Below are 26,744 nucleotides of genomic sequence, written 5' to 3'. Positions count from 1 at the left end.
AGCCCAAAACTACTCCAAAATGCATTTTATTGCTTTATAAGGCCTATGGACCTACAAACACACGAAAATAGCTTAAAATACATAATTAACTAAGAAATAACAACATAAATGCATGAGAATAAGCTAACTCAGTCGCATAAGTATGCTCCTATCAAAGGGTCAGGATAACATATGGCGCTCGTCCTTCTTATTTTCTAATGGTCCTTTTACGGTTGGGGACTCTGTGATGAAAAATAACATAACTGCTACTGTGGTAGCTAGGAATCTTCTCACTCCAAAGGATAACAGAATCCTTTCAAAACGGTCTGAAGAGTTGGTCGTTCAATACTCCTTGGCTCTCAGTGTTCAGTGTGCTGGCTCTGTTTCCAATATGGGCCAGCGCCTACTTGCTCAAACTCGCCAAGTTGAATCATTGATGGCGGAGGTGGAAAGTCTTAAACAAGAGATAAGAAGGCTCAAGCATGAGAATAGAGTGTTACATGTGCTTGCAAATAATTACTCTACGAGCATGAAAAGAAAGCTCGACCAATTGCAGGAATCCGAAAGTCGGATTCAAAGTGATCACCAGAGGTTCGTTGCTAGATTCTGAAAGCAACTGATGCCTTCCCCTTCTAGTGTTTTGCCAAGTACTGGGGTGCCACATGATCAATCTCTAGTGCCTCCCTCTTCTAGGATACTTCCGAGTACTGAGGCTTCACATGAGCAACCTTTGTAAAAACTCCATCCTGTTTGTTTGTTTTAACTCATGTGTATGCACATATCTATAATTTCTCGGAGATATTAATAGATAAGCTTTATTTCATTCAATGTATTGTGCCATATACAATAAAGCATATACATCACTAAGATGTGGTACTTCTGGACCAAATATCCATTTATCTTTACCCTCACGAAGATAAATGATCTTTCTTAATGTCTATATCATTTGAGTATTCAACTCATAATCTTCAATCCATATGGTTCTTTTAATATCATAAACATCATGGATAAGATTCGTGTTAGTAGATTGTTCGATCTGCAACTCGAGACAATATTTCTCTCAACATTTTATAATCTTTCTTTACTCTTCAAGAGTCTCAATTTAATATCATCAACTCTTCAGGAGCTTTAATTTAAAGTCATTGATTCTTGCAAGAGATTTTAGTATGTTGCAACAATATCATAATGATAGTACTCACTAAGGCAATTTATACCATTCATTGGTATTGAGTACATATTTTATGCTTTACCATTCGGGGGCTTACTTCAAGCAATTTGAATCATTTAGGGATTTTCTACACTTCATGACATATTTTCCTTTGGAATTTATACAGAGCAATTTGCTCCCATGTATACTTGAGGGATTTACTTATGGAGATATAAGTGGGCGACTCACAACCCTTCATATATAATTCTCCATTCATATGAACTCGTTTACAACCTTGTGTCATATCATGTGAGTGTATTTTACTGTATTACAAATGCCCATATGTAACCTCCTTGGTTCAACATCTTTTGGCTATTTGTATTGTATTCAAATATATAGGTCCATTTTTCCATGTTCTTACAAAATTGTAATGGAATTGCCTTTCTCCATTTTGACCAATAATTTTCCTTTTGTCGACGAACAAAAGAACATGACTCAATATTAACACAGCTTATTGATGAATTTAGTAGCTACTTGTAAAACCCAAAATTACCATTGGTTATCATCAATCCATGATCCCATATTCTCACGTGCATGCGCATGCATAAAAGTTTTTCATTTCTTTGGATATCCATTGCCTCTTCAAGGGCATGACACTATCTCTTCCAAGATAGTCATAATTTAGAGAATGTGGATCATAACCTCTTGAGCGTTATAGAGCTTGGATTTTAATCTCCACTTCTGGGAGTTGAGTCATTGGAACCTATACGTCTATCATGCTTCATGCATGAGACATCAATATTCCCATATCCGTGGATTGTCCTATCTGGGACGTGTATCCATGCGGCGATTGTCATGCTTCTGGCATGCAACATTTATGCTTCAGGAATGCAATAATTCAGTAGTGCCATATTCTTCTTCTTTCAAATGACTAAACCTTTTGAGTCTAAAAGTCTGCCACGCTTCAGGCGTGAAACAAATAAATCATTTACTGTCTCATTATTTTGTCCAACAGGGACATCAATTCTTGTAGGCACATTTGTAGCAAGTATATATGATTTCATCACTTTCGTTGCATCATTCAATTATTCCTATTTCATTTTCTCATTGTTTGCTTCGTGAATCAAAATAAGACAAATTCTCTTCGTTCTTCTAGAACGGTATTTTCTTATCATTCTTTTGGAATGATATTTTCTCATCGTTCTTCTGGAATGATATTATTTTCTCCCTCTAATGGCGGAAAAAATTGTCTTATCAAAATGATAGTCTGCAAACCACGTGTAAACATATCCCCAGTCAAGGATTCCAAATATTGAATGATAGATGGTGTTCAACATCAATGCCTAATCCGCGATGATGCCTCATTTCAGTACGTTGTGGCAGTCTTACAGGCACATAGACAACACAACCAAAAACTCGTAAAAGTATAATGCTTGGCTGGTTTCCAAACACGAGTTGTACTGAGAAGTATTGATGGTTGGTAACATGTCTTAACCGAATTAATAATGCATTATGTAAAGTTTACATGTCCCCATGTAGAAAACTGGCAATTTCGTTTTCATGAGCAGAGCGTTGGTAATCAATTTCACCCACTTAATAAATGTTTCTGCTAAACCATTTTGAGTATGGACATGAGGAACTTCTGGTCCTTATTTAATAGTCTGTATGCTGAGACTCTTATGGCTTTTATTACAAGTAAATTGAGGCACTATGGCACTTCAAACTTATGATACTCATCAAGGGATTTCATGTCCTGATCTTCAAGATCAAAGGACTTCATGCCTGATCCTTTTTGCGTGATGGAACTTTAGGTCCAATCATTTTTATATGATGAGGATCAAGAAACTGCAGATTCTAATTTGATCAAGGAACTTCAGGTCCTGTATATATTCATAGTAACAAAAGATAAGTACTATAAATAAATTAAAGCAATAGACGGTAATTTCAGCCATAATGAATAAATTGCATTTAAGTAAATAAAGCTTGTGACAAGGGCTTTAATTCAGCATCATCAAAACTTAAAGCAATAGGCGGTAAAACCGTCCATGGTAAATAAATTGCTTTAAAGTAAATAAAGCTTGTGACAAGGGCTTTGATTCAGCATCATTCACATAAATATCAAAGCTTTAAAGCAAAGGGTAATAATTCTACCCACTGTAAATAAATTGCTTTAAATAAATAGAACTTGTGACATGGGCTTTAAACCAACACCATGCACATAAATATGCCAAAACAAAAAATGCAATGATTAAGTCCTCATCTTTTGCTTTTTCATTTTCTTGGTCCGCCACTTCTCTTATTTCATCCCTTTTATTTTTATTATTATTTCACAGTTCGAAGTCATTTTAGTTATCCAGGAAATAATAGTAACACTAAGTTCCAATTGGTGTTCCTCCTCCAGTGAGTTTCGAAAAAGTCGAAACGGTTCCCATAAGTTTTGGAGTCAAGAGTGTCTGCAACTTATGAGAAAATCAAACCGTTAGATTTAGTTCAACTTTTAGTATGATATGGATACGAGGATACCAAACAACTTTCGTGAAGAAACAATTTCGATTTGAGCTACCGAAATGGAGTTTTGGTACTCATAAGGTGGTTGTCCAGTTTTCTACGGAAATTGGAAACTGGTTTGGTATTTTAGACATCTGCGACAATCGCACCGTTAACGTTTTCTGAAATTTTGATATGTTGTAGACACTAAGCAGATGAACAACTTTCAAGAAGAAAGTATTTCAATCCGAGGTCCGCAAGTTGGAGTTCTGAGGCTGTTTACATGGCTGCCAAATTCTCTACGAATTTTGAGTCTGTACTCTTTTGCTTCTGCAAAGGATGATATACAGTCATACAACAATATATATAGTTGCTTTAAGAAAATCAATTGTACTGAGATTAAAAGATGAAATGAAAAAAATTTCTTATATGTGAGATTTCAGCTGAAGGAGGTGAACATGATTTGTGGCGTTGTGCTTTCCACTGACATGAGATCTTCTTGTGCTGATAACGTGTTGTAAAATAAACGGTGGGTGCAGTGGAATAAATGAAACAAAACACAAAATTTACGAGGTTCCTCTACAGTCAGTGTGAATGGAGTATGTCCTCGGGGCAACAGTGGTGCTTTCATTAGAATCTGAAATAATAAGAGTACAAAGATAATTCTCTCTATTATTTCCTCTCATTTTCCTCTATTTTCTCTCTTCCTCTTCCTTCCTCTCTTTTCTTTCTTTCTTTTCCTTCCTTTCTCTCCTGTGAACCTCATCACTTCATCTCCTCTTCTTCCTTTATATAAACAAAAGAAAGCACTATTCACTTTAGAAATTTTCCACAAATGAATAGTAAAAATATTGTGCATAAATAGTAACAAACTATTCATGTGGGTCATCCATATATTATTCACAACACACATATCAACTTGTAATTTATATGAAAAACTAAGAAAAGGTTACTTTTGAAAAGTAATCTACGAATTATTTTCCTTTATTGTAAGAAGACGTCACATCGTTATCTCAAACTTTTAGAAAATTTTCCATTAAACAAAACTTATAGATAATTTTATCGTGTTTCATCTACTTGAGCCTTGCGTTGCGTCCATTCTATGCCTAATTATTTATTTATTTTTTGGATTAAATAGGACATTGGCACATCAATTGAATTTTAAAAAAATTGAGAAAAGTACCTGATATTCTAGCATTATTGAAAAATTAAAAGCATGAAAAAAAGACTTTGTAACTCAGCCTACTAGGGTTTCACACATTTGTTGGCAAGTGTGAAATGATAGAAATAATTTTGTTTTTCGTGATTGCAAGCCGCATTCTGCTAGAGTTTTTATGGTTGCTGCTACAGTTGGCAAACGATATTACCTTGCCAATAAAAACATAAGATCATTTTATACCCAGATTACAACTCATGTTTCATTTCAAATTATCAAGTGAAGGCCACCTCATTCTCCCAAACTCAAAATTAATTTTGATTGCTCTCTAGTGGGTTCTAAGGTTGTTGCTGGTTTTGTCATTAGAGTCTCTAACGATTCACCTATTGTGGTTGGTTCCCACAATCTTTGAGAAAGTAGAATTTATGTTGATGAAGTTCTGGCTCTTCGTGATGCTTTGAGGTTTGCAAAGGTCAAAGGTTTTACAAAGATGTGTGTTGAATGAGATTCCAAACTTATCATTGATGTCATTTTGAACAAATGTATTACACCTTGGCAGCTGAGGACAATCATTAAAGACATTAGATCTCTAGCCACTTCCTTTTCTTTTATCTCTTGGTCTCATGTCTTTCGTGAGGCGAATTTCCTTGCCGATGCCACATTATTAGTGTTGGCCACTCAATAAAGGTAACTCATATTTGGGATAGGTTCTTACCCACTATCGTTAGAGATGGTTATTTGATTGATTGTACTGGAAACGGTTGTATTATAAATTTCTCTCTTTAATTAAATTTATTTTTCCATGAAAAAAAATCCTCTGTTCATTATCAAAAGAAAAGGAAAAAACATTAACTTTCCAATTTCTATACTCATTTTAACCGTGGTTAAAACCCTACACCTAATCATGGTTAAAAATTGTTGGTAACTGAGCCTAGTAGTAAAAATGCTAAAACCTATAGAGCCATCAGGTCATATCATTGGTAGAGCCAACAGGCAATAGAGTCTGTCTCCTCTGGTACAAAATCATGATTAACTCTACAACCTCCTACCTATGTCTTCCCCTCTGTATCTATACATCCGCACATATAAATATATGTAGTCCCCATCATCCTTTTACTCTTACTGCAAAAAGCAAAAGCCAAAAGGCTGTGACACGCCTTTTGCTCCAAAGCCCACCCATTTTTTCTGCTCCTTTTAATTCCATTTTAATTTCCTGGAATCCAAACAGGAGATTATCAGAACAAAACCAACCCAGATACCCGAACATGGAAAGAATGATTCTTTCTTGCTTTTCAGTGTAATCTGGGAGCTGGGTTTTTCTTCTTACTCTGTTTGGCTGCTGAGAAAATGAGTGAGAAAATGAAAGATATGAAAGGGTTGGGGTTGGGGTTGGGATCGAGTCTGAGCTTGGGATTGAAACCCAATGAGAGTGAGCCTTGTTTGCAGTTGAATCTCATGGAGAAGCCTTCACACCCCATGCAGAATCACCCTCACAGAACTTCATGGAATGAAATCTTCCAATTTCCTGGTGATTAATTATTCTTTGTTTCCTCTATTTTTTCAGTAATCTTGATTTTTTAAACGTTTTAATCCCCATTTTCCTTGAATTATTGTTATGAATTCTTTTCAGATCTGATTTTTTGAGGGTTTACTTTAGAAAAATTAATGAAAATGACATGAAAATTTTGACTTTTAAGTAAATACAAAATAAAGGATAAAATAAATAGTGTAATGGAAAATGTGATTTTTTCTTAAAGTAAACAGTATGAGATTTTTTTTTAAAGTTTATAGTTATGAATTGGTTTTGTTCCATAATGACGTCTTTATTTACACCCCTGCCCTTTTGAATTCTTGAACAGATCGAAACCCAAATACGAGGTCGTTTATCGGAGGAATAGACGTGAACGAGGCGCCGTCGATGGCGGATTTCGAGGAAGAAAACGGGATTTCATCGCCGAACAGCACGGTGTCGAGCCTGAGCGGGAAGAGGAGCGATAGGGAGCCCATCGTCGACGAGAACGAGGGCGAGAGGACCTCGTGCTCCCACGGCGGCGGCAGCGACGACGAAGACGGCTACGGCGGCGACATGTCAAGGAAGAAGCTGAGGCTGTCGAAGGAGCAGTCTCTGCTGCTCGAGGAGACGTTTAAGGAGCACAACACTCTGAATACGGTTAGTTATTTTCCTGTTTTCTCAAGGGTGTTTTGGTCTTTTCCGCTCGACCGAACAGTGGCAATTTTGTTAATTTGGTGGTGAAGCAAGGGTGTTAGTTTGTGTTTCAGAAGCAGAAGCAGGAGTTGGCAAAGCAGCTGAACCTAAGAGCGAGACAAGTGGAGGTCTGGTTTCAGAACAGGAGGGCAAGGTGAGAAAATTCTTCACTGAAACAAGGGTGAAATTGTCTTTTGGACTATTTTATTTCGAGTGCTGCCATGTCCAACGAGCCCCAACTTATTCCAAAAATACCCTTTCATATATGAATTTCTAAAACTAAAGATTTTTCGATAGAAACGTGGTCTTCTACATCTTGAATGAAAACGTCATCTTCTAAGTCTATTTTCTTGTTGCTTTCTCTAATTTAAAGGAGATGGAAAGATGAAATAGGGTTTAAAGGGTAGATAAATTGTTTCTAAGGAATTATTATTACCATTCCAAATTCTCATTTGCACTTCAAATCTTTTATATTTAAAAAAGAAAAAAATGATTTGTGCAGACTGAACAATTGAATTTTTAGAATGCTAATAACGGTTTATTTTATAAATTGGCAAATTTGTAATTAAATTATTAGTTAAGAAGTTTAAGAATAGCAGCAATCTTTATTTTATTTTATGTTTTGGTTTCTTGTGTAACGTAGCAATTTGGTATCACAATTCCTCAAACGTGTTAGCATTTAATGAGATGAGTCCAGATGTAGTTGTTTCCCATACATAAATAAATATTCCTCAAACGTGTTGCATCTAAAAAATGGTATTTTTTGTTTTCTGTTTTAACTGCAGGACTAAGTTAAAGCAAACAGAGGTGGATTGTGAATTACTAAAGAGGTGCTGTGAGAAACTAACAGAGGACAACAGGAGGTTGCACAAGGAAGTGCAAGAGCTTAGAGCACTCAAACTCTCACCACACTTCTACATGCAGATGAACCCTCCCACAACCCTCACCATGTGCCCGTCATGCCAGCGTGTAGCCGTCTCATCCTCGTCATCTTCTGCTGCTGTTCCTGCTTCCTCCACAACTCTTGCAAATGCCCCGACCCGCCAACATGGTCCGCCTAATATCCAACGCCCTATCCCCATCAGCCCGTGGGCAAAATTGCCGATCCAACATCCAACGCTTGATGCTTCCGCCCCTCGATGATAATTTCAGGTTCCAAGTAGGGGGAAAATTGGAAAACTGATGTGACATGTTGTCTATGTCTTTGGCAGTGGACCATGTTAGGAAATGGTTTTGGTAATTGAAGGCCCCTCTGGCTTTTTTTTTCTTTAAAAAATTTGGGCTTCTACTAATTTTATGTTAGGCACAGTGAAGAAGTTGGTGAGCAAGTCAAAACAAGTTATTTGAGATGTTGGAAGTAGTAGTAGGACAATTTCAAAGGTAATTAACAGAGGATAATCTGAATTTGTTTATATAATCTCAGTGGATAACTTAACCTTTTGAATGTCAATTGTTGTTAACTTATTTCATAATTTTCATTAGATCTTGACTGTTGTAATCTCTCCCTTTCTTCTTGCTATGTATTCGATCATGGGGTTTGACTATGAATTACCCAATAAAATAAAAGGCGATCCCAAGTCAACAAAGCTTCCCGCTTTGTGAGGATCGGGAGAGAAACATTATGTAGCCTTTACCCTTGCGTTCCAAAGAGGCATTTTCTGACTCAAACCTATGAACTTTTGGTCACAAAGAAGCAATATTTCCATTGCGTCAAAACTCGTCCTTAATAGCACCCAATAAAATAAAGGTTAAAGTAAAGCAGTATACTTTCACAAACTCTTTACATTTAAAAAGTCACCATCGCTCACAAATCTCAGCCTGATGCGTATATAAAAATAAATATCTTGTTAAAAGGGCGGCAACTTTTCAATTAGGACTTGATGAAATCTTCTCTTGACAAAATAACAAAGTGGCAATTCTAACAAAGGAGGGAGTAGGGTGTGGAGGGCTTTTTTCTTGCTTCGTAAAGCTTGAACTTTTTTTTGAAATTTTTTTTTTAATGAAAAGGTGATTCGAACTTGTGATATCTTTCAACATTGGTAAGATAACATTAGACCAAGACGCGTACCTAAAAGAGAGTAGATCAAAACTTAGCTTCACCTTATTTTCTCTACAGATAAAATACGTTTCCTTTTCTATGAAGATTGGTTGAAATTTCACTCACATTAAGGGTTATGATTCACATGAAGCCGTTTCAAACAAAACCAAACGAAATGAAGTAAAAAGAGAGACGCTAGAATTGTCCTCTGGATTCAAGTATGCCTACAAACACAAATGTATTGAGGATTTGAGTGTCGCAGAAATATCTTAAGCAGAGAAATAAAACCAACATTCAAAAGATCTGGAGTAGAATTTCTGTAATAATCACCGAAAGGACGCTGCGTGCAGTAGTTTGCTAAGTGAGGATATCAACATTGTCTTGAGATCAAACCGTATTCACAGTGTCTGCAAGGCACCGCAATATGCATCCCAAACCAGCTTTCTCTGTTAGTTTTTCATGAATCCGAAGGCACTGGTCGCATGTAGGCCGGTCTCCAGTAGACAATCCTCTATACAAGTACCTTCAGTGAGAGAAACCCCCAAATTGTTACCGTCCTAAAGGTCAGTATATATACCAAAGATGGGGAAACGAAAGGCAGGAGAGCAGTCCTTATTGGAAAAGGAAGAATAATAAATAAAACTCATGAGAAAAACATCAATAAATCAAAATCACAAACTTAAATACACACACACACACACACACACCAAACATCGTCTAAAACTTTGGGGTAGAATACTTGCTCACCAAAGTAGGGCATATAAGAAATGCTCTAACGACTATAATCTGACTTCTTGGGAAGCAAAAGCAAACTAGATGAAACCTACATATATTTCGTATAATATGATACACATACATACATGAATGTGCGACACATATAATACGTCCCAGTTTCTACTTTGAAGCCTATTTCAATATTTTATTTTCTAGACATTCCATGAAGCCAATACTTTGATTACCAAGAATGAGACTATTCGTTTCCCACTAGGTTCCAGTCTCAACAATAAAATGCTGTGAAATGTAGACAGTCAAAGTGTGTTGAATCCCCGGAAAGACTAAAGAGCATAGGATTAGGCCTTGCGAGGATGCAATGCTGTCACGAACTTAAAACGGAACCTTGTTCTTGAATTTCCCTTAATCTCATTCACTAATAATACAAGTTAGGATCCTTCAAAAATATAGAACAATGAGATTTTGGAAAATAAAGAGCAAAGTTCCGTTGTAAGTTAGATATTCAACTGCCATATTTGATTCAAATAAATCTCTCTAAGGCCTGAATGATGGATAGTTAAGGCCCCTGTTTCTTCGTACCCCAACAAAGCAAAAGTCTACCTAGTCAAATTCAAGTTCATTTCTAATTTTCTATTGCTCACGACACTTTGGTTCTCCGTATGGGAAATTCTAGACCAGTTTAACTCAAACACTGCAGTATACTCATTACATGTACTCTATATTTGGTTAAAGAAATTCCAATGATTCTAAGCTCATTGAATCGTGCAATAAAACTATTACAACTGCTAACGACATCCGTGTTATATACAGAAAACAAATCTATACAAAACCAACTTCTAACAAAACAGTTAATTATCTACATCAATTTCAAATTTCAATTCAATGGATTACGTCAAAAACTCGAAAGCAAAATTGGATGGCATTCATAAAGTATAACCACTCACTTCATGAGAATGTCGTAGTACTCGGGATCCAAAGAAGAAAACATTGCATCCACATCTTTTATAGCCATGATAGCTCTATGCACCATTATCCAATTTGCAGACTGCAAAACTCAAAAATAAATAAACAGAACAATTGAAGTATAATTAAACAGGGGAGAATTCTGATTGGTACCCAAGAAACCCACTGGAAAAGGAAAACTAAAGATCTCAACTTGCACATCAATTTTCTTTTCCATCGATTGATTTTCTCGGCAGCCAAACAGAAGATTGGAAAAAGAGAAAAGACAAACCTTGCAGCGCTCGTCTTTGGTGTTGAGAGGCGATCCTTCAAGAGCAGTTTTTAGAGCTTCCACTGTCTTGTACCTAGATGAAAAACGGATCCATCAGTTGATGTTTTTGTCGAATTATCAAATTATTACGGGGTTTTACAGAAAATTGTATGAAAAAAGGGGAAAGGATTAGAGTGTTACTGTTTGAGTAAGCTCTCGATCTTTCGAGACTTTTGTTCGATTCTGTTGATTATGGCCTCTGCATTATCTGCTTCCACAAATTCCTCCGTTCCTGCCATTTTTCTCTTTCTCCTTTTTCACTGTGATTTTCTCACCTGGCAATTGGAGAAGACTTGAGGAAACATTTTCCCGAGAAAGTGACACGCCAGGTGAACCAAACTGTGTAAATTGGGCTGGAGCCCAGGTCGGCCCAAAGATAACCTTGAATTCGGACCCTTTGATGGCCCTTTCAATTCTGTAGTTTACTAGAAGAGAAAATTGTAGCAATGATTTATAAACTTTGATATAATTGGAGTAATGGTCCCTTAATTAAAAATTCATGACTATTGGTCATTAATTCATTAAAACGTGCATCTATGGTTCTTTTCGTCCGTCAAAATGAGTCATGTTGGAAGGACTATTGCTACAATTAAGTTAAAGTTGAGGAACCATTTCTCCAATTAGATTAAAGTTGAGACACCATTACTACAATTTTTCTCATTTGGTTTTCCATATTTGCCCCTTAATTTAGGGCCACGTGTGTGACACGTGACTCATTTTGACGCAAGTTCTAGCATAGTTGATAAAAGGATCATAGTTTCACGTTTTGATGAGTTAAGAGATCAATAATCATGAATTTTTAGTTGAGGGACCATTACTCTTATTATAATCTCTCTCAAATAAAAAATGTTCAATGAAAAACAAATTATGCATATTTTTCATACATAAATTTTTCAAATTCACATTTAGGTGTAGAGAAAAACACGTGTGATGCATTCGCATCTACAAACAAACCAATCAATAAAACTAAATAAAGTTTCAATTTAACGTTAAATAATTTTGGTTTGTATACACATACTAAAATTCCAATATCATTTTCTCCCTTGTACTAAGTCGTTTGTTTTTGTCTACTAATTCTTTTTAGATGTATTCACCATACGACTAGAAATAGAGGAATGAGTGTTAAAACAAAAATAGAATGTGAAAAATCGCTTTCTTTTCATTGTCTTGTACAGTCAGTCGATCAATTGTTTGTTACAAAAAAAAAAGAAAAAGAAAAAAAAAACAAGAAGCTAGATGTGTATGATCAAATTTGTAAGTTGATGACTTATGTTTGGTCAGGTGTTCAATGAGCTTTGTGTTGCACTCTATTTATTTTCCTTTTCTTCTTTTCTTTAAACGACTTTTATGTTCCTCCGTAATTAACGGAAGGGCCGCATCGTTTTTCAACTAGGACGCTGTCGTTTACATTGTTCCACAAATTTGCTTTCGTTTTGTCTTTTGGTCAAATGACCTCCAAGACCCAACAGATCAGATCACCACATCGCATAAAATCCCGTAAAACCGCACAAAACGCAGGGCTAATAGCGTCATTTCAACTAATCGGTAATAATTTTACACACTCCACTTTTTGAAATCCTTTCCCCTCCTCACACTTTTTTCCACTCTTTCTTCTTCCGTGCCTGCAAAGTCTTCCTTGCTTCACACAAAATCCAAAAGCTCCGCAGAAGCTCACCTGCTCATCAATGGCGGACTCCATCCCCTACCGAAAACCCCACTTCCCAGTCTCCGATCCGCGCCCAGAACCTCACCGAAACCCGATTCGACACGGTAAGTCGTACACCATGCACTTTCTCCTTAAAGCTCTTACCCTTGCCGTTTTCATCGTCCTTCTTCCACTTTTTCCCTCACAAGCTCCCGAATTCATCAACCACACGATCCTCACCAAGTTCTGGGAGCTCATTCACGTTATCGTCGTCGGCATTGCCGTGTCCTACGGCTTGTTCAGCAGAAGAAATAGCGCTGAAATGGGGATTGAAAATAGCTCAAATGTAGGTAGTTCTGACTCTTACGTGCCTAGATTTTTTCCCGTTTCGTCGAGTTTTGAGGGCGAGTGTGAACAGGCATTTGGGTATGGTGAGAAAAGAGAGGGTCAGAGTTGGAATTCTGGGTATTTTGTGGGTAACCCTGTGGCAGCTGTGTCTGAATCTTGTCATGAAAGCAATGTTTTTGATGCCCAATGCAAACCCAGTTTGGGGATTTGTGAAAGTGGGGGTGAAAATTCATGTGGGTATGGAGAGAAAAATGTTACCCAAGCTTGGAACTCTCGGTATTTTCAGGGTGAATCAATGGTGTTTGTTGCTGAACCAAATTATGGTCTTGATGAATGGGGAAAACCCAGATCAATTGCTGATAATCAGCCGTTGGGATTGCCCGTTCGGAGTTTGAAATCGAGGGTAAAAAGCCATGATAGTTCTGAGTTTGTTGCTAGGGGTGAGTTTAGTTTAGGTTCTAAGGGTTCTTTTAATAGCTCTGATGGGGTTAGGAATGGGGATATGGGTCCTCTAAATTTGGAAGATAAGTTAAATGAAGCCGCTGCGTCACCTTCTCCGGTTAATTGGCGTTCGGGTTCTGGAAAGATGGAGAGGGGGAAAAGAGTAGGTGGTAATGCTCGTCCATCGCATTTGAGGCCGCTCTCCGTCGATGAAACTCAATTTGAATCAATGAAAACTCCGTCTTTCCAGTCCGCATTGTCCTTTACTTCTGAGTCTTCTTCTCAAACTAGTTCTCTGTCTTCTTCCCCAAAAGAAGACTCTTCAGCGCGCTCCATGTCTTCGGAGGTGCTTAACTCAAAGTCGGAGAAGGTAAAGAAAAGAAAGAGTTCCCATTCTCAAGGGTCTTCTTCTCCTTCAGGATTTGCATCATCACCACCAAAACCAATGAATGAAAAAGCTTCATTGAGTGCGTTGCATTCGCGGGGCTATAGCATTGGTTCTTTCCATGAGGAGGACTTGAGGAGAAGCTCAGAAAATTACTTGAAGGATTTGAGTGGGAGCAGAAGTGGAAGTGGAAGCGGAAGGGCTAGTGGAAGCGGAAGGGGAAGCAGAAGGGGAAGCGGAAGCGGAAGCGGAAGCGGAAGTGAGGAGGAGCAATTGAAAAGCAAAGAATTGGGGCATGGATTTTTGGGATTGAATACGAAACCTGCAAGCCTCGGTAAATCCTCAGAAAATTACTTGAAGGATTTGAGTGGAAGCAGAAGCGGAAGCGGAAGTGAGGAGGAGCAATTGAACAGCAAAGATCTGGGGCAAGGATTTTTGGGATTGAATACGAAACCTGCAAGCCTCAGTAAATCCTCAGAAAATTACTTGAAGGATTTGAGCGGAAGCAGAAGCAGAAGCGGAAGTGAGGAGGAGCAATTGAAAAGCAAAGATCTGGGGCAAGGTTTTTTGGGATTGAATACGAAACCTGCAAGCCTCAGTAAATCCTCAGAAAATTACTTGAAGGATTTGAGTGGAAGCAGAAGCGGAAGCAGAAGTGGAAGCGGAAGAGGAAGCAGAAGCGGAAGTGAGGAGGAGCAATTGAAAAGCAAAGAATTGGGGCAAGGTTTTTTGGGATTGAATACTAAACCTGCAAGCCTCACCAAATCCTCATCAAGGGGAAAATCGGTTAGAACTATCAGAGGTAGTAGACTTACCACTCCTGAAAAGGTTGAGAAGATGCGAGACATTGGTGATTTTATACCTATGAGAAAAGAAACAATGCAAAACGGAGGAACCAACGTGAAAGATCTCGGCACTGCAACTACTAAGCTCGATTTTGGCAATCCCTTGCAGCCAAAGCCAGAAATTCCAAAACATGGGAAGAAGCAGATGCGAGAATTTCGTGGCAATGCGGCTGCAGAGTCTGAAGAAGAAGAAGACTTGGAAAGTGAGGCGGAAAACTTTCAAGTAAGCTCGGATGATGAAGGCGAAGATGACGCTCTTGCTGCTGCTGCTGCGGCTACATGTAGTAACTCTGTGGATGTTGGAGCAGCAGACTCAGAGGTTGATAAGAAGGCGGGCGAGTTCATAGCGAAATTTAGAGAGCAGATTAGGCTTCAAAAAGTGGCATCGATGGACCGATCAAGAGCGCAACACATCTCTGCTAATTCGTTTAGGTGATGGTACAATTGCAATGCTTGATGGAGAGTTATGGAAAGATGGATTTTTCATGCTGTTCTAGCTCAAAGTATTATCTGTTTATCAATTTTATTTACACATTTGATGAACATTTGTTTTCTCTGTTGGACCATTTTGGATGTTTAGAAAGCATTTCTAAGGTTTAATTTTACTACTAGTGTTTGTGTTGCATTTGGGAAAAAATAATGCTAGGGAGACCACAGAACATGTTTCGACTAACGGGTTACGGGGTCAAGATTACAGTCGGCCTATTGCTCCATTTTCAGTTTTGTGTGGGTCCAATTATGAACTATACAAAAAGAATAAGGATTGATAAATATTCCTACCCACTTGAGCTACAAGATCTTTGTATTTTAAACCATTGTTCAATGAATTATAACTACGTCCACCTCCTTTTTCATCAACGATAAGTGCACCCTCTTTCTCATCTACTTGTGGTCAAGGAATTTATACAGCCACATGTCATAATCAAAACTGTTTATTTTCTAAATCACTATTTAAATAGGAAACTATTTTTTAAATATAAAAATTTTTGAGCGTACAATTATATTTTTACAGTGTCAATTACAATTCTCTTTAAATATCATTATATACAAAAAACTAATCAAATTGAAGATTGTTTAGTGATCTATATGCATTGAACATATTGAAAATTTCGGGCATCTAAATCCGCTTTATAAGACCACTCAGTACTACGGTCTGGTGATATTTCTATCCACTTGAAAGTGAGAGGTCTTATGTTCAAATCTAGTGGATGGTGAATTCAATACCAAATTAGGTTGAACTTCTCATCCTAGTGTAAAACTATTGATGTACTTAAAAAAAAAAAAAAAAAAAAAAAATGCCCTTTATGAGCTTGAAGTGCGTTTTCGGTTGGGCTTAATCCGAATAGACATATTTGGATCGAATTGGACCCCAAGAGAAGAAAGATGGGTCTGGGTCAGCCTGGACCCCTCCAGGCAATATTGAAGAAGCTTGAGGGGAGGAAATGACATAACAAGAACCATTGGGGAGTTAAATGATATTTACTTATTTGCCTCTTAACCAGCAATCTGAAGAGATAACATCACCAAATAACGGTTTCTTTCCTTCTGTGTGTGTGTTTGGCCAACTCCCATACATGCCGGAAGCTTAAAGCTCGAGCCGAGCCATGCTGATGATTCCCTCTTCTCTCGCTTTTAAACCCTGTAATCTCTCTCTCTCTATGTATGTATGTATGTATGTATGTATGTAGAATATTGGATCGAGAAGTGATTTCCGCACACTCGTTCTCCCCGCACACTTGTTATTTGAATTAGATAAACCATTGGAGGATCGATGGACAAAAATAAACGAGGTTGTGCAAAATGAGAAACGAGCGTGCGGAAATCATTTCTCTACAGGATAATCTTAGTGGGTTGGAATTTGATTTATACAAGAAACGTACATGCCTTTAAATTGTGCTTTTTATTTTCCTTAATGTTTCTACTTTCTTGGCTTTTCTCTGTTTTGCTACTGCAACTTTTAGTTTATTGAAAGGCCCAGAAATTGTTTACGAAAAACTGCCTCTAATTATCTTGTTTGCAGCGTATGGTAATCTAGTGTCTTTGTCAATTACAATTCAATAAGTTTTCGAAAGCGAAGGAAAGTGGTGTCTCAAGGACTTGGCTTTCTGTTAAATTAGATTTTCTGATGCCTACTAAAAACTAGTTGAAGAGCTGCAAAAGCTTAAAGATATTCGAGAATGAATCAACAATGTATATCAAGTTAAAACCCTCCTCTGCGTCCAACCCCATCCTGTATAGAGAAATTGATAACCCGAAAATGGTGGGGTGAGACTGTGAGGGGCTTGAGGTTTCTTCCTGGGGTGGTTCTGGGCGTGTCCATGATAATGGCCATAGCTATAAGAGTTTCAACTTAAACGTCTCCGCTATTCCTTTCTAACACGAGAAGCCACTTCAAAGAAAATTGACTCGAAGAATAGCAATGCAGTAAGACTGAATGAAGCTATGAAACTTGCCAAATTCTTACTATTTCCATATGCTGACTTTATAAAATTTTCACTCTCTTTTTTATCAGCAGCTAAACCGTGAGCGTAGATATGTTTTTGTTATCTTTCTTGTCAATATCAACTTACTGACAAACAGAATTCTTCCAGCTCCCTTACTAAGGATTCATTTGAATCAGAATAACCAAATAATACAATGCTGCTCGAGTCATGACTCGAGACATCACAGGTTAGATTTTCTTTAATCGGTTTACAAATTTTATCTAGTTTTTGCCCCCCTTTATTCTGTTGATCGTCGTCGTACCCAGTGCACAAGGCTCCCGCTTTACGCAGGGTCTGGGAGAGGTGAATGTCGGCTAGCCTTACCCCTTTATTCTGTTGATGAATAACAAAAATTCCTGTTACATAAACCTTTGCTTTGCAGAACTGGGGAAAAGAGCCGTGGCATATCACATTACGAAGAGAATTTGAGTCGGAGGCTTCTCCTATTTCTTTCGGTCACAACTAGCTTGTTTCCAAATTTATCTTCTTCTGCAAAGACAAAGAGTAAAAGTCCATTTGATGAAAGGCGCTTACTTGAACAAAACAAGCGGATACAGAAAGAAAATAATGCACCCGAAGACTTTCCAAGTTTCATTAGAGAAGGTTTGTATCACTGTTGCCTTTACAAATACAAACTCTCGATATATTGTTTCCTCTAATTAATCTGCTGTTACTGAGTCATTGTTTTTTTATGGATCCCAGCAGAATCAATATGTATATATGAACGTGTGTATCAGGTTTTCAGGTTCAGGTAGTAACGCCACCAAACTACATCACACGAGACTCGGGGCTTATATTTCGGGATTTTGTAGTTGGTGAAGGTGATTGCCCAGAGGCTGGTCAACAGGTTTTTCTTTCATGCTTTTTAAAAGCTGTTGTTTTCCTCTCTGAATAATACTAGAATTTGAAAAATTTACCCAAAAAGGGTAAAAGGTGACAGTTAAGTTATGAGCACCTCTGATTCAAGATACTTTGCAGGTGATGTTCCACTATATTGGATACAACGAGTCAGGCCGGCGTATTGACAGCAGTTACACGCAGGGTTCTCCGGCCAGAATCCGCATGGGCACAAATGCATTGGTCCCAGGTTAAAAGTGCAATCAACTCTCAAGTTCATCAAATCTTGTGTACTTTGTCCTTTGCCCTGACCCCTCTTCTCCACCCTGAGAACGAAACGGAGAAGAGGTGGCGAAGAGGGAGGAGGAAAAGATAACTAGTAGTTAAAGTTGCTAAACTAGGAAGTACTGCAGGATTTGAAGAAGGAATTCGTGACATGAAACCTGGAGGGAAAAGAAGAATAATCATTCCACCAGAACTTGGACCGCCGGTCAGTTTACTCAAATCTCTAATTTTCTTGGTTTACTGATAAGTTGGTATTGTTCCATAGTGTGTACTTGCATTCTCTTCCTCTCGTAATTTCAATCTTATTGGTTGATTGGTATCCATAACGAATAAGGGATGCTAAACATGTTGGAGCATTCAAACAAACTGTAAATGGCTCCAGGAAAGACTTTGTAGTCCAAGAAGTTTCGGAACTCATTATAAAATGTTGAAATGAGTAGCCTTCTACGAGTAGTTTGTGTACTTGTGTCCGTTTTATTCTTGCGTAGTTCACCTCACCTAAGATATTTACGACATGGCCTAGGAGGCAAAGTTTTAGAAGACTTGCGATTTCAAGTTACTATTTCAATTGTTGTCCTTTCCTTTTACCTGCATTTTGAAGGCAGTCCTCTATACTGTGATAACTTAGTTTAAGGTTCACCAAAATTCTTTGAATTCGTAATATCTTCTCTATTTGAGCATGAATACTGCAAACTCTGCACCCATAGATCCAACTGTCCTGGCTGCTTTGCCATCCAACCCTGTGAGTTTTGATCCATTGTTCAACATCTCGGGACTTGAGAATTTGAAGATCAAGGTCTCAACAGAAATGTTGTTGTCTGTATTTCAGGCGGATTTGGTCTTGAAATGCAAGAATATCATGAATGTTAACCCTCCAAAATCCTTGACAACCCCAGAATGACATGAACACATTAGATCATTAGATTAGTTCTTTTATACAAGAGATCCTATTTACCGAAAACCCAAAGTTGGAGTTGAGGATGTTTTTGTTGCACGAACTAGTACCAAGTATTTTTGTGTTTGAATTTCCTCGTATACTTGATAAAAGACGATTGGTTTTACAGGTCGGACCGTCCACCTTCTTCAGCTCGAAACAGTTTGAAGTTTTTGATGTGGAACTACTAAGCATTCAGAACTGTCAAAGGAGGACAGTCCTAGCTTTCTACTCCGATTTTGTATGCCAATAAATTATGAAGCGAGGCAACATTTTTACCGTTGTATGGACTCATCTCCACTCCATGAAACGCAATCTGCGGCTGATGCTTTGGTTCTTACCGTGAATAAATTCCGAGTTTGGTCCTTGAAGTTCGGGGTTTCGCTGGTGTAGTTGGAAAACGAAGATTATGTAACTAAAATTCATTAAGAATAGTTATGCTACTATTTACCAATTCTTGACGAGGAATGTGTTTACAAATTCGTGTCTCACGGATGTAAATTTATTCACTGTTACTATCAATATGCAGTGAGACAATTTACCTCTCAATAGAAGGGCTAGAAGCTGTGCCACTGAAGATCGACAAAAAAAATATACCGAAAGCAAAATCTTGAGATGAGAAGGATCTTTTCATAATACTTTCATTTCGATCTTAGATTGCCACGCAATACATTGTGCAAGCTGCTATTTTCTAAGTATTAGAATAGTGTCGATCTGCTATCCTATTAAATTTCCCTAAATTTGGACAATTGTGAAATCGTTCAGACTTAATACGATTTGATACCTGAATATTTCCAAGGCTTTACATCATCCTACGCTTGAACCAGAGGAGAAAGCAAGAAGGTTGCAACAAAGGTTCTCCGTCGAAAGACCAACTTAAAAGCTCTACTGGCTCAGGTAGGCTTTGGGAGTGCAATGGCCAGCAGAGGGAGTGTAATGGTGCTCTTCTACAATATTCTTTCTCCACTCAGAGTGAGAGCTCAGCACAACCTTTTTCTTGTAAAGCAAGAAACCATTGTCAATAGTGTACTTTCGCAAAGCTGAACTACCTGTGCCACTCATTGAAGAATTAACCACTTCTTTCTTTTTTTCTATAATCGCTCATCATGTTCAGTGTTCATTCTCAACTCATCTATCCATCCATGGTAAGGGTACGAAATAGCATTGCATTCCCCAATAGATTGAGAAGAGATTTCTGGTAACTGAGCTGCACCCTACAATCTAGATATTGCATCTGCAACTGCATTTTCGGAACCATTTTCGAACTATATTTCATAGTCATACCCCAATGACTTGGAAACCCACTTATGTTGAAATGCAGTATTGGCTCTTTGATGCAAGAAATACTTAAGATTCTTGTGGTCAGTCTTAATTATGAAATGCCTACCCTGCAAGTAATTCTGACACTTTCTCATTGCAAAAACCACTGTAATTAACTCTCTCTCATAAATAGAGAGTGCTTGATTCCTTGATCCCAATGATTGGCTTGAAAAAGCAATTCCCGCATTGTTGCAGCCAAGGAAGAAAATATCGGTAATATCGGAAATATCGGTAGTCCGAAAACACGGAAATATCGATGGAAATATCGGTAAAATATCGATATCGATAAAAATAACATGGAAACCACGGAAATTGTAAGAAAAACTTGGAAATTTTTAATGAAACTTTGTAGGATGTTTATTTAGTCAATTATCTATTAGTTTATCACAAAAAATTGGAAGGAAATGCATTGCATGATGGATTTAACTGATTTAAGTTGATTATATAGCGAGCTGGCAAACATTGTGAGTGTAGAAAATATGTAGTAATTAATGAAAGAAGTTTAAACACACCATAATCATTTATATATAATTAATTAGTACAATATTTGGAGGTTTTATTTAGGATATTAAAAAAAAATGGGAAGTGAATAAAATGATGAAGAATAATGTGCCGAATTTGACACTTTAAATTTCTTACACATAAGAATAAGACTAAACTTTAATTTGGATGCCGATTATGTTTTTTCAAGTTTATATAAAGTAAAAGAATTGAATTTTGGAAGCCAGGAGTGTGTCAATTGAATTTTGGCCAGCGTGCAAGGTATCAATCTCTTCGTCTCGTCGAGTAGTACAACTTTTCTTTTTGTTTCACTCAATTTCGTTGAGTATTGAAAAAGTTATACTCATTTGAATCTTACCCAGTTTCCGGCGACCTCAGTGGCTTTCGAGGAAATTTCCGGCCAAACCACAACGCTTCAGACGTCGTGTAAGGTACCATTCTCTTCGTCTCTTCGAGGGCTACAACTTTCCTTTTCATTTCACTCAATTTCGTTGCATATTGAAAAAGTTATACTCATTTGAATCTTACCCAATTTTCGGCGACCTCAGTGGCTTTCGAGGAAATTTCCGGCCAAACCACGGCGAGTTGGCCGGCGTGCAAGGTATCAATCTCTTTGTCTCGTCGAGTAGTACAACTTTCCTTTTTGTTTCACTCAATTTCGTTGAGTATTAAAAAAGTTATACTCATTTGAATCTTACCCAGTTTCCGGCGATCTCAGTGACTTGCGAGACATTTTCCGGCCAAACCACGACGATTCAGACGTCGTATGAGGTACCATTCTCTTCGTCTCTTCGAGGGCTACAACTTTCGTTTGTGTCTTGCTTGATTTCGTTGAGTTTTGACAAAGTTATGGCCGTTTAAAGTGGGTGTAAAGTTTCGGCCGAAATTCTGATTTTCTTCCTTGGTTGAGTGACTGAGTCCCACATCGCCCAGCGAGGGCAGTGAACAAGCCAAAAACGTCTATAAAAGGCACATTCACATCCTGAGAAAGCTTGTCTTCATGTCTTGGTTGGTCTTTGGGTTTTGATCAAGTGTAGTATGTGTTGAGATTTCTCAACATATTAAGTATTTTTGAATATTTTATTGCGATATTATCGATAATTTTAAAAATATCGCGATATTATCGATAATATCGTGATATTTTGAAGAAAATTATTTGGATAGTTAAAAAAATATCGGACCTTTAAAAAAACGATAATATCGGCGAAATATCGCCGATATTATCGATTTTTTCTTCCTTGGTTGCAGCACATCCCTAATGCCACAGCCTGATGCATCACACTTCAGCTCAAATGGCTTGGAGAAATCTAGTAGGGTAAGTACCTGTGGAGAGATCATGGCAACTTTAAGTCTTCCAAAGGTTTATTTAGCTTCTGTATCCCAATGGAACCCATCATTTCTTATCAATTGGTATAAGGGCTGGCAAATTTTTCCATAGCATGGCACAAACTTCCTATAATAGCCAGAATCCCAAGGTTAGGTGCTACTCCCTCTTAGCTTGTATTTTCTTAGGGTTAGGTGCTACTCCCTCTTTGGAGACAAAGTGTCCCAAATGCTTAACTCTACCTTGGCCAAAAGAACATTTGGATTTTTTAAGGAAGAGTTGGTTGTGCTTCATTATCTCAAACACCACTTGCAAGTGAGCTAAATGGGTTTCCTAGGTCTTGCTATAGATGAGGATGTCATCAAAGAAGACTAACACAAATTTCCTAAAGTGAGGTTTAAACAAATCATTCATTAAGCTCTGGAATGTAGCAGGAGCATTTGTAAGCCGAAAAGGCATTACTAGGAACTAATATTGGCCCTCATGAGTCCTAAAGGCAGTTTTCTCAATGTCTCCAGGTTGCATTAAGATATGGTGATACCCAGACCTCAAGTCTTACTTAGAGAAGTAGAAAGATCTATGCAATTCATCCAATAGATCATTGATAAGGGGTATGAGGTACTTAATCCTTAATGGTGAGTGCATTGAGCTCTCTATAGTCTATACACATTCTTGAGGTGCCCTCTTTCTTTTTCACTAGTAACACAGGGAAGGAAAATGGGCTATGTCTTTGCCTTATAAAACCTGCATCAAGTTGCTATTGGACTGTTTTTTCTATCTCTGTCTTATGTAATAGACCATAGTGATATGGTCTAATGCTTGGGGGTTTAGCACCTTGCACAAGAGAGATATGATGGCCAAATGCACCCAAGAGTTACTGCAGCTCCTGCAACTGCACTGAGCTCAATTCACAGAATTCCAACTTTTCTCCTTTAATAGAGTACAAGAATAACCCCAAGTTAGAATTGACTATTTCCTTGTCTAGATGGTGGAGTGACACCTCTTGAATCCTAGTTTCAGTGGAGGAATTATGAAACAGTTTGTAGGTGTGATGGTTCTTGGTGAATTCCATAGTGAGAAATTGGAAATCCCATAACACATGGCTCACTGTGGAAAGCCTTTACACTCCCAAAACTACATCACATCTACCTAATGGCAAGGAATATAGGTCTGTGTGACAGTGATAACCTGCTAGTGATGATTTAACAGCCTTGCAGCAACCAGAACTTGTAACCTTGCCCCTATAAGCTATTATGACCTCAAAGGACTTGGTAGTTTAAGCTTGCCGTCCCTAATGTTTTAACAATTTAGAATCTACAAAGTTGTGAGAACTGCTAGAGTCGAGAAGGATTTTCACAGTGTGACCATTAACTTGATAGAGAACCTTCATAATTTGGGTTGTAGGACCTCCATGTGTGCCATAAAAAGCACATTCACTGAGCTCCATATGCTGCAATTTAGGTTGGTCCTCCACTGTTTCAACCTCAGTAACTTCAGAATCCATTATATCCATCATTAATAGTTGCATAAGCCCACACTTATGCCCTCTTACCCACTTGTCATTACAGAACCAACATTCACACTTTTCTCTCTTATTCTGTAACACATCTGGGGTAAGTTTCTTAATGGCAAGATTGCCAATTCTAGGGACAATATGGTAGATAGGTGCAACAATTGTATTAGAACGTCTAGAGGTTGTGAAAGTTCGAGAAAAAGGAAAATTAAGCTCAGTGAGTTTGGAATCAAGTTGCACTGCAATTGCAATAGCCTCATGCACATTTGCAAGTTTTAACAATTTGCCATCATATCTCAACTCTTTTTTCAACCTTCATAGAAAGCAACTTTTCAGCAAAATGGGGCCAATCTCAGGAGACCTTGTAGCCAAATGCCTAAATTTAGCTATGTAATCATGAAGAGTACCTGTGTGCCTGAGTTTGAAAAGAGCCTCAGCACTAACGTCGAACTTAGAGGCCCAAATTCACGGCAAAGATCTTTGGTGAACTCCAGCCAACTCAGAGTGGTGTTGATGTAGTCTATCCAAATGAACTAATGAAGAAGCTTGTAGTCACAATGGAAAGAGGTAGTGAGAACACGTTGAGAGTCCAAAATCCCATAGAAAGTGAAGAACTGTTCATCTTTGTAAATCCAAGCAAGGGGATCATCACCCTCAGTGAATTGGGGAAATTCAAGCTGTTGCTGCCATGAGGTCAAAGATTCTGAGTACCACTAATCCACACAGGACTTCGCGGTTGATGAATTGGTTCCAGATCAGGAGGAACATGATAATCGATGAGAAGAGGACCAATGAACCTTCACCCTCTTTGCCATAGGTGAGTTCATGCTGGAGCTCATGTCAGAACTGCTCAAAATAGGTCGGAATGTGCGAATCAAGCTGGGTGGAAAGCTTTGTGTCAAAAGTTGTGTTCACCACATCCATGATAAGAGAGGGTAAATCAGCTTCGAGAGCAAGAAAGTGAGCATCCATGGTTTTGGGACAAGTGTTTGGCTTAGGACGGGGCATACACATTGGGAAAATCTAGGATTGGTGGGTGATACCAATTTTAGGACCATGACCAGAGCTGAAGAATCAACGAGAGCTGGTAGCTATGTCAGTAAGGGATAAAGTGAGAGGAGAGAGATAAAGTTGAAAGGAATATTCTATTAATTTTTCAAGTGACTGTTACAACCAATTTTGGGAGCATGTATACCTTACACACCGACATTCCCAGTACACGGATGCTAGCTAGACATCATCTAATAACTTAACAAAAACCTTTAATTAACCATTGGCCTATTACCATTGAACCTGATACTTTTAACCCCTTAAAATTTAACCCTTAATTGCCTTACACTTTAGTCCTTACTATTATTAACTAGAATCCCTTGTGATCGAAGCAATCACATAACTAGTCTATAATAGTTGGGCTCTGGGTAGTCCACCTTTAACTGCCTCCCATCATTTCTCTTATCTCTGGGTTTATAGTGGACAAAGAAGTCTATCTACAATTTATGTGAATGAACGTGGGACCCACTGTTGTGTAATAAAGTAAATAAATAATAGAGGCATTCGTCGATTTGCCCCCCCCCCCAAACTTGTAAGAAATGTTCAAGTTCCCCTCTTAACTTTAAGTTTGGCCAATTTCCCCCCTCAACTTTCATAATTAGTCAATTTCCACTTCATCGTTAGATTCTCAAAATTACCATCCAATTTTCCATTTAAGTATTTCATGGGGCTATGACTGCGTCTATGCCATCGTGGTTATCAACTGAACATTCCCCACCTCATCAACATAGACAACTCTAGTAGCAAGCTTGTTTTTCTCTCCACTCCGCCTCATGTGGCGATCAGAGCTTCAACACCACTGACCTAATCCATGCCTTGAATGAATAACAAGAATTGAATGATGGGTTTAGAGATTGGAGGAGAAACATAGAGAAATACTGGGTTTGACCAACGGAGATGAAACATACATAAATGTTGGGTTTGAAAGATGACTTGGCTAAACGGAGAAGAAAACTTGGGTTTGGAGAAAAGGGAGAAGAAGAAGGTATAGAGAGACTGACATTATTACCCTTTAGAGAATCATGTGGATAGCACATGAAATATTTAACTGAAGATTGGATGGAAAAATTTGAAATCTAACGGTAAGGTGGAAATTGACTAATTATGCGAGTTGAAGGGGGAAATCGACCAAAATTAAAGTTAAGGGGGGGGGGGTAAATTGGTCAATCCTTACAAGTTTGGGGGGCATATCAACAAATACCTCTGAACAATAAATATTATTGATCTTGCCACTTAGTACTGTGGTTTAGTGGTATTTTTCTTCACTTGTAAGTAAGAGGTCTTAGGTTCGATTCTCGCCACGTGCGAATTTGAACCATTTTATTGCTAGCTCATTTTGTTAAAAAAAAATATTATTGATCTTTGAAGTACTTGATTTGGACTGTTACTGTGGAGAGGTTTTTCAATGTACTCGGAACACGGAGTGGTGTGCCACATGTATTATATATTTCAAGGAAATTTTCTTTTTGCAAGTGTCCCTTCAATTTATAATGATATGTATTGTGCCACTTGTGTTTCGAACACACTGAGAAATCTCTCGTTACTATCCATCGGCTCATACTTTTCACTCATTTCTTATTTTAACTTTTTCTTATGGTAATTTAATGCGAGTGTTTTTTCTTTAAGAAAGGCTCCTTAATGAATGTAGCCGATTTACGGATCTTTATGTTTATTAAAGAAATCGTTCATATTATAAACACTATGGAAATATTATTTTCGCAAAAAAAATTAAATAGAAGATCATTTAGTCATCAAAATGTATGGAAACAACCGTAGTTTTAATTAATTTAGTGTAGATATGATTTTACAGAGTGG

General features: G+C 37.9%; 4 protein-coding genes across 6 annotated transcripts; 3 read left to right on the top strand and 1 right to left on the bottom strand.

Annotated features, from left to right (window-relative positions):
* Positions 1–5,778: 5,778 nt before the first annotated feature.
* On the top strand, positions 5,779–8,419 carry LOC103406418 (homeobox-leucine zipper protein HAT3). 2 transcript variants are annotated; one of them, XM_070817155.1, is made up of 4 exons: positions 5,779–6,297; positions 6,629–6,939; positions 7,038–7,129; positions 7,761–8,419. In XM_070817155.1, the coding sequence occupies exons 1-4, from the start codon at positions 6,117–6,119 to the stop codon at positions 8,116–8,118; spliced, it is 942 nt and encodes a 313-aa protein (XP_070673256.1). In that variant the 5' UTR covers positions 5,779–6,116; the 3' UTR covers positions 8,119–8,419. The 2 variants fall into 2 exon arrangements, with proteins under 2 accessions (XP_070673256.1, XP_017180759.2); XM_017325270.3 differs by having other exon boundaries at positions 5,782–6,297; positions 7,050–7,129.
* Positions 8,420–9,119: 700 nt separating this feature from the next.
* Positions 9,120–11,414, bottom strand: LOC103406371 (actin-related protein 2/3 complex subunit 5A). 2 transcript variants are annotated; one of them, XM_008345364.4, is made up of 4 exons: positions 11,160–11,414; positions 10,980–11,052; positions 10,690–10,790; positions 9,120–9,536 (listed from the first exon to the last, which is right to left on the bottom strand). In XM_008345364.4, exons 1-4 carry the CDS (start codon positions 11,255–11,257, stop codon positions 9,401–9,403), a joined length of 408 nt encoding a protein of 135 aa, XP_008343586.3. In that variant the 5' UTR covers positions 11,258–11,414; the 3' UTR covers positions 9,120–9,400. The 2 variants fall into 2 exon arrangements, with proteins under 2 accessions (XP_008343586.3, XP_028949127.2); XM_029093294.2 differs by having other exon boundaries at positions 9,455–9,565; positions 11,160–11,338.
* A 1,289-nt stretch (positions 11,415–12,703) lies between these two features.
* LOC103406380 (uncharacterized) lies at positions 12,704–15,118 on the top strand. The gene has a single exon (XM_017336175.3). The coding sequence runs from the start codon at positions 12,704–12,706 to the stop codon at positions 15,116–15,118; it is 2,415 nt and encodes an 804-aa protein (XP_017191664.3).
* A 1,033-nt stretch (positions 15,119–16,151) lies between these two features.
* On the top strand, positions 16,152–19,775 carry LOC103406391 (peptidyl-prolyl cis-trans isomerase FKBP20-2, chloroplastic). Its single transcript, XM_008345380.4, has 7 exons — positions 16,152–16,323; positions 17,274–17,352; positions 17,548–17,768; positions 17,903–18,012; positions 18,144–18,252; positions 18,416–18,492; positions 19,352–19,775. Exons 1-7 carry the CDS (start codon positions 16,287–16,289, stop codon positions 19,472–19,474), a joined length of 756 nt encoding a protein of 251 aa, XP_008343602.2. The 5' UTR covers positions 16,152–16,286; the 3' UTR covers positions 19,475–19,775.
* Positions 19,776–26,744: the final 6,969 nt, after the last annotated feature.

Source organism: Malus domestica, chromosome 02 (assembly GCF_042453785.1).
Source record: "Malus domestica chromosome 02, GDT2T_hap1".
Taxonomy (NCBI): domain Eukaryota; kingdom Viridiplantae; phylum Streptophyta; class Magnoliopsida; order Rosales; family Rosaceae; genus Malus; species Malus domestica.
This window is presented reverse-complemented; position numbering and strand designations above follow the sequence as displayed.

What these genes read in the sequence shown, in the direction of transcription:
- LOC103406418 (XM_070817155.1), top strand. Translation starts at nt 6,117, where the DNA reads ATGAGTGAGAAAATGAAAGATATGAAAGGGTTGGGGTTGGGGTTGGGA. An exon ending in AGCACAACACTCTGAATACG is followed by an intron (nt 6,940 to 7,037) that starts GTTAGTTATTTT and finishes CAAGGGTGTTAG; the next exon opens with TTTGTGTTTCAGAAGCAGAA. An exon ending in TTTCAGAACAGGAGGGCAAG is followed by an intron (nt 7,130 to 7,760) that starts GTGAGAAAATTC and finishes TTTTAACTGCAG; the next exon opens with GACTAAGTTAAAGCAAACAG.
- LOC103406371 (XM_008345364.4), bottom strand. Translation starts at nt 11,257, where the DNA reads ATGGCAGGAACGGAGGAATTTGTGGAAGCAGATAATGCAGAGGCCATA. An exon ending in CCAAAGACGAGCGCTGCAAG is followed by an intron (nt 10,791 to 10,979) that starts GTTTGTCTTTTC and finishes TGAGTTTTGCAG; the next exon opens with TCTGCAAATTGGATAATGGT. An exon ending in TACTACGACATTCTCATGAA is followed by an intron (nt 9,537 to 10,689) that starts GTGAGTGGTTAT and finishes CTCTCACTGAAG; the next exon opens with GTACTTGTATAGAGGATTGT.
- LOC103406380 (XM_017336175.3), top strand. Translation starts at nt 12,704, where the DNA reads ATGGCGGACTCCATCCCCTACCGAAAACCCCACTTCCCAGTCTCCGAT.
- LOC103406391 (XM_008345380.4), top strand. Translation starts at nt 16,287, where the DNA reads ATGCTGATGATTCCCTCTTCTCTCGCTTTTAAACCCT. An exon ending in TCCAAGTTTCATTAGAGAAG is followed by an intron (nt 17,769 to 17,902) that starts GTTTGTATCACT and finishes CGTGTGTATCAG; the next exon opens with GTTTTCAGGTTCAGGTAGTA. An exon ending in CACCAGAACTTGGACCGCCG is followed by an intron (nt 18,493 to 19,351) that starts GTCAGTTTACTC and finishes TTGGTTTTACAG; the next exon opens with GTCGGACCGTCCACCTTCTT.